Source organism: Engystomops pustulosus, chromosome 1, assembly GCF_040894005.1.
Source record: "Engystomops pustulosus chromosome 1, aEngPut4.maternal, whole genome shotgun sequence".
Taxonomy (NCBI): Eukaryota; Metazoa; Chordata; class Amphibia; order Anura; family Leptodactylidae; genus Engystomops; species Engystomops pustulosus.
Window position 1 is genome coordinate 675,274 of NC_092411.1, and position 7,883 is coordinate 683,156.

Here is a 7,883-nt window from a genome sequence, read left to right on the forward strand (position 1 = left end):
CTGCCCCTATGTACAGGAATATAACTACTATAATACTGCCCCCTATGTACAGGAATATAACTACTATAATACTGCCCCCTATGTACAGGAATATAACTACTATAATACTGCCCCCTATGTACAGGAATATAACTACTATAATACTGCCCCCTATGTACAAGAATATAACTACTATAATACTGCCCCCTATGTACAAGAATATAACTACTATAATACTGCCCCCTATGTACAAGAATATAACTACTATAATACTGCCCCCTATGTACAAGAATATAACTACTATAATACTGCCCCCTATGTACAGGAATATAACTACTATAATACTGCCCCCTATGTACAGGAATATAACTACTATAATACTGCCCCCTATGTACAGGAATATAACTACTATAATACTGCCCCCTATGTACAGGAATATAACTACTATAATACTGCCCCCTATGTACAAGAATATAACTACTATAATACTGCCCCCTATGTACAGGAATATAACTACTATAATACTGCCTCCTATGTACAGGAATATAACTACTATAATACTGCCCCCTATGTACAGGAATATAACTACTATAATACTGCCCCCTATGTACAGGAATATAACTACTATAATACTGCCCCCTATGTACAAGAATATAACTACTATAATACTGCCCCCTATGTACAAGAATATAACTACTATAATACTGCCCCCTATGTACAAGAATATAACTACTATAATACTGCCCCCTATGTACAGGAATATAACTACTATAATACTGCCCCCTATGTACAGGAATATAACTACTATAATACTGCCCCCTATGTACAAGAATATAACTACTATAATACTGCCCCCTATGTACAAGAATATAACTACTATAATACTGCCCCCTATGTACAAGAATATAACTACTATAATACTATCCTCTATGTACAAGAATATAACTACTATAATACTGCCCCTATGTACAGGAATATAACTACTATAATACTGCCCCCTATGTACAGGAATATAACTACTATAATACTGCCCCTATGTACAGGAATATAACTACTATAATACTGCCTCCTATGTACAGGAAAATAACTACTATAATACTGCCTCCTATGTACAAGAATATAACTACTATAATACTGCCCCCTGTGTACAGGAATATAACTACTATAATACTGCCCCCTATGTACAGGAATATAACTACTATAATACTGCCCCCTATGTACAGGAATATAACTACTATAATACTGCCCCCTATGTACAGGGATATAACTACTATAATACTGCCCCCTATGTACAGGAATATAACTACTATAATACTGCCTCCTATGTACAGGAAAATAACTACTATAATACTGCCCCCTATGTACAGGAATATAACTACTATAATACTGCCCCCTATGTACAGGGATATAACTACTATAATACTGCCCCCTATGTACAGGAATATAACTACTATAATACTGCCCCCTATGTACAAGAATATAACTACTATAATACTGCCCCCTATGTACAAGAATATAACTACTATAATACTGCCCCCTATGTACAGGAATATAACTACTATAATACTGCCCCCTATGTACAAGAATATAACTACTATAATACTGCCCCCTATGTACAAGAATATAACTACTATAATACTGCCTCCTATGTACAAGAATATAACTACTATAATACTGCCCCCTATGTACAGCATTGTGACCTCACATCTGAACAGTGAGGGGTCTAGTCCTGATCTTGCAGGTCACCACAGTAAACCTATCAGGCAGCTGCAGATTTGTTACAGTGTTGCAGTCGGGTGTAACTCCCCGGGATCTGTGGAAATGTTCTGTAGCGTCTGATAGTTTCCTGTGTGGATGTGACCGCACCCTGACCCTGTACACTACACCCTCTGTGTGCTGTGGCCCCCGGTGCCTCTGGACCTCTCACACCAGGACCCCCGCCCCAATGCACATATTATATACCCCCCTCCCCCATGTCATAATATTACAGCCAGGACCCATGGAAATATACCGCACCCTGCCACACAACAGCTCAGCATCAACTAACAGAAGCTGCAACCTAAACCAGGGACACGATTATTCACAGACAGAGAAGACGACGTATCAGAGGCCCACAGTGCAGAGAACGCAATACACCCTGCCCCCCCTAGTAATGGGCACTGCCCCACCCCCAGTGATAAGTCAGCCCCTTTGCTGTGACTCACATGGTGTCCATTTCCTTCTGATCCTCCTTGAGATGGGTCTACTGCTTCATTAGAGTCCAGCTGTGTGTAATTAAACTGATTGGTCTTGATTAGGAAAAGCCACACCTGTGTATATAAGACCTCACAGATCACAGTGCAGGTCACAGCACATGAGAATCATCAGGTCTAAGGAACTGCCCAAGGAGCTCAGAGGCAGAATTGTGGCAACAGATCTGGCCAAGGTTACAGAAGAATTTCTGCAGCACTCAAGGTTCCGGAGAGCACAGTGGCCTCCATAATCCTTACATGGAAGGCCAAACTAAGCAATGGTGGGGGAAAAGCCTTGGTGATGGAGGTAAAGAAGACCCCAGGATCCCTGTGTCTGAGCCCCAGAGATGCAGGAGGATCCGGACTGTGAGGAATAAGATTCTCTGCTCTGAGGAGATGGAGATTGGACTTTACGGTGATAATTCTAATTGGTGGCAAAAACCCGGCGCGGCTCATCACCTGCCAAATACAATCCCAGCAGTGACACATGGGGGGCAGCATCAGGCTATGGGGGGGGGGCAGCATCAGGCTATGGGGGGGGGGGCAGCATCAGGCTATGGGGGGGGGGGCAGCATCAGGCTATGGGGGGGGGCAGCATCAGGCTATGGGGGGGGGGCAGCATCAGGCTATGGGGGGGGGCAGCATCAGGCTATGGGGGGGGGCAGCATCAGGCTATGGGGGGGGCAGCATCAGGCTATGGGGGGGGCAGCATCAGGCTATGGGGGGGGCAGCATCAGGCTATGGGGGGGGGCAGCATCAGGCTATGGGGGGGGGGGCAGCATCAGGCTATGGGGGGGGCAGCATCAGGCTATGGGGGGGGCAGCATCAGGCTATGGGGGGGCAGCATCAGGCTATGGGGGGGGGCAGCATCAGGCTATGGGGGGGCAGCATCAGGCTATGGGGGGGGGCAGCATCAGGCTATGGGGGGGGCAGCATCAGGCTATGGGGGGGGGGGGCAGCATCAGGCTATGGGGGGGGCAGCATCAGGCTATGGGGGGGGGCAGCATCAGGCTATGGGGGGGGGGCAGCATCAGGCTATGGGGGGGGGGCAGCATCAGGCTATGGGGGGGGGGCAGCATCAGGCTATGGGGGGGGGGCAGCATCAGGCTATGGGGGGGGGCAGCATCAGGCTATGGGGGGGGGGCAGCATCAGGCTATGGGGGGGGCAGCATCAGGCTATGGGGGGGGCAGCATCATGCTATGGGGGGGGGCAGCATCAGGCTATGGGGGGGGCAGCATCAGGCTATGGGGGGGGGGCAGCATCAGGCTATGGGGGGGGGGCAGCAGCATCAGGCTATGGGGGGGGCAGCAGCATCAGGCTATGGGGGGGGCAGCAGCATCAGGCTATGGGGGGGGGGCAGCATCAGGCTATGGGGGGGCAGCATCAGGCTATGGGGGGGGGGCAGCATCAGGCTATGGGGGGGGGCAGCATCAGGCTATGGGGGGGGCAGCATCAGGCTATGGGGGGGGCAGCATCAGGCTATGGGGGGGCAGCATCAGGCTATGGGGGGGGCAGCATCAGGCTATGGGGGGGGGGTAGCATCAGGCTATGGGGGGGGGGTAGCATCAGGCTATGGGGGGGGGTAGCATCAGGCTATTTTCCAATTTACTTTCTGTATCAATTCCTCAGTTTTCTAGATCTCTGCTTGCTGTCATCCTATAGAAAGCTTCAATGTTTACTACGAGTGGCTAAAAATCTGACTATGGTCACACAGGTGCACAGCTCGTTATACCCCTGGTCATGTGATGTCACACAGGTGCACGGCTCGTTATGTCCCTGGTCATGTGATGTCACACAGGTGCACGGCTCGTTATATCCCTGGTCATGTGAGGTCACACAGGTGCACTGCTAGTTACATCCCTGGTCATATGATGTCACACAGGTGCTAGGCTATTTATATTCCTGGTCATGTGATGTCACACAGGTGCACGGCTCGTTATATCCCCGGTCATGTGATGTCACACAGGTGCACGGCTCGTTATATCCCCGGTCATGTGATGTCACACAGGTGCACGGCTCGTTATGTCCCTGGTCATCTGATGTCACACAGGTGCACGGCTCGTTATATCCCCGGTCATGTGATGTCACACAGGTGCACGGCTCGTTATACCCCTGGTCATGTGATGTCACACAGGTGCACGGCTTGTTATATCCCTGGTCATGTGATGTCACACAGGTGCACGGCTCGTTATGTCCCTGGTCATCTGATGTCACACAGGTGCACGGCTCGTTATGTCCCTGGTCATCTGATGTCACACAGGTGCACGGCTCGTTATATCCCCGGTCATGTGATGTCACACAGGTGCACAACTCATTATATCCCTGGTCATGTGATGTCACACAGGTGCACTGCTAGTTACATCCCTGGTCATATGATGTCACACAGGTGCTAGGCTATTTATATTCCAGGTCATGTGATGTCACCCCCATCATTACACAAATTACTAGAACCCCCATCATTACACGTATTACTAGAACCCCCATCATTACACGTATTACTAGAACCCCCATCATTACACGTATTACTAGAACCCCCATCATTGCACGTATTACTAGAACCCCCATCATTGCACGTATTACTAGAACCCCCATCATTGCACGTATTACTAGAACCCCCATCATTGCACGTATTACTAGAACCCCCATCATTGCACGTATTACTAGAACCCCCATCATTGCACGTATTACTAGAACCCCCATCATTGCACGTATTACTATAACCCCCATCATTGCACGTATTACTATAACCCCCATCATTGCACGTATTACTATAACCCCCATCATTGCACGTATTACTATAACCCCCATCATTGCACGTATTACTATAACCCCCATCATTGCACGTATTACTATAACCCCCATCATTGCACGTATTACTATAACCCCCATCATTGCACGTATTACTATAACCCCCATCATTGCACGTATTACTATAACCCCCATCATTGCACGTATTACTATAACCCCCATCATTGCACGTATTACTATAACCCCCATCATTGCACGTATTACTATAACCCCCATCATTGCACGTATTACTATAACCCCCATCATTGCACGTATTACTATAACCCCCATCATTGCACGTATTACTATAACCCCCATCATTGCACGTATTACTATAACCCCCATCATTGCACGTATTACTATAACCCCCATCATTGCACGTATTACTATAACCCCCATCATTGCACGTATTACTATAACCCCCATCATTGCACGTATTACTATAACCCCCATCATTGCACGTATTACTATAACCCCCATCATTGCACGTATTACTATAACCCCCATCATTGCACGTATTACTATAACCCCCATCATTGCACGTATTACTATAACCCCCATCATTGCACGTATTACTATAACCCCCATCGTTACACGTATTACTATAACCCCCATCATTACACGTATTACTATAACCCCCATCATTACACGTATTACTATAACCCCCATCATTACACGTATTACTATAACCCCCATCATTACACGTATTACTATAACCCCCATCATTACGCCCCCTCCCCCGCGCACTGGTGGAGGTGATGGTGGTGATGATGATGGCGGTGGTCGGGGGTCTCTCACCAGCGGCTGCATCTCTGCGTGCACGGTGGGCACCTGGAAGCGGTCTATCTCCTCCATCATGGTGCCGGGGCCGGGGCTGGTGCTGAGGCTGATGCGGGCGGAGCAGGCGGCACAGGCTCTGACTCAACAGCTCTGCTTCCGGCTCCGGGCCCTCATGCATTATTCATCATAGGGGCGGGGCCTGGAGGATGAGATCCACTAAGGGGGAGGGCCTGAGAACTGAACACACAGCAAGGACATTAGTAATGGGAGGGGCTTAACATCAATATTGAACGAATGGGAGGTGCTTACTTTGACAGCCGCCCGCCAACTCATTAATATTAATCAGCGGGTGTGGGGCGGGTGGGGCCAGACTGACAGTCCCTACAAAACATGTATATGACGTCACGGCCACTGCTGTCATGACGTCAGATCGATGTGCGGCTACTGTGTGTGCGGTGACCGGGAAACCTCCAGCCCCAAAGATACCGGACACCGAGGAGGCCATTGTGATGGCGGGGCGTGGCCTCAGCGAGCTGTAAATACAGGACGGCAGCACGTGACCACAACAGGGATACACAGCATAGCCCATATACACTACACAGCATAGCCCCCAATACCCAGGATACCCAATATACACTACAGAGCATAGCCCCCAATACCCAGGATACCCAATATACACTACAGAGCATAGCCCCCCAATACACAGGATACCCAATATACACTACAGAGCATAGCCCCCAATACCCAGGATACCCCATATACACTACAGAGCATAGCCCCCAATACACAGGACACCCCATATACACTACAGAGCATAGCCCCCAATACCCAGGATACCCCCATATACACTACAGAGCATAGCCCCCAATACCCAGGATACCCAATATACACTACAGAGCATAGCCCCCCAATACACAGGATACCCCCCATATACACTACAGAGCATAGCCCCCAATACACAGGACACCCCCATATACACTACAGAGTATAGCCCCCAATACACAGGATACCCCATATACACTACAGAGCATAGCCCCCAATACACAGGATACCCCATATACACTACAGAGCATTGCCCCCAATACACAGGATACCCCCATATACACTACAGAGCATAGCCCCCAATACACAGGATACGAGCATAGCCCCCAATACACAGGATACCCCCATATACACTACAGAGCATAGCCCCCTATACACAGGATACCCCCATATACACTACAGAGCATAGCCCCCGATACACAGGATACCCCATATAGACTACAGAGCATAGCCCCCAATACACAGGATACCCCATATACACTACAGAGCATAGCCCCCAATACCCAGGATACCCCCATATAGACTACAGAGCATAGCCCCCAATACACAGGATACCCCATATACACTACAGAGCATAGCCCCCAATACACAGGATACCCCATATACACTACAGAGCATAGCCCACCATACACAGCATACCCCATATACACTACAGAGCATAGCCCCCAATACCCAGGATATCCCATATACACTACAGAGCATAGCCCCCAATACCCAGGATACCCCATATACACTACAGAGCATAGCCCCCGATACACAGGATACCCCATATACACTACAGAGCATAGCCCCCAATACCCAGGATACCCCCATATAGACTACAGAGCATAGCCCCCAATACCCAGGATACCCCATATACACTACAGAGCATAGCCCCCAATACCCAGGATACCCCCATATAGACTACAGAGCATAGCCCCCAATACACAGGATACCCCATATACACTACAGAGCATAGCCCCCAATACACAGGATACCCCATATACACTACAGAGCATAGCCCCCCATACACAGCATACCCCATATACACTACAGAGCATAGCCCCCAATACCCAGGATATCCCATATACACTACAGAGCATAGCCCCCAATACCCAGGATACCCCATATACACTACAGAGCATAGCCCCCAATACCCAGGATATCCCATATACACTACAGAGCATAGCCCCCAATACCCAGGATACCCCCATATACACTACACAACATAGCCCCCAATACCCAGGATACCCCATATACACTACAGAGCATAGCCCCAATACACAGGACACCCCCATATACAC

General features: G+C 48.9%; 1 protein-coding gene across 2 annotated transcripts in view; it reads right to left on the reverse strand.

Annotated features, from left to right (window-relative positions):
• Nucleotides 1-5,963, reverse strand: part of FAM219A (family with sequence similarity 219 member A) — a 75,292-nt gene extending 69,329 nt beyond the window's left edge. Inside the window, exon 1 of one of the 2 annotated variants that reach the window (XM_072132717.1) lies at nucleotides 5,830-5,963. In XM_072132717.1, coding sequence (XP_071988818.1) covers nucleotides 5,830-5,856 — 27 coding nt within the window. In that variant the 5' untranslated portion in view covers nucleotides 5,857-5,963. Of the gene's footprint in view, nucleotides 1-5,796 lie in introns of both variants that reach the window. The other variant, XM_072132715.1, reaches the window with a different exon arrangement.
• Between the last annotated feature and the right edge of the window lie 1,920 nt (nucleotides 5,964-7,883).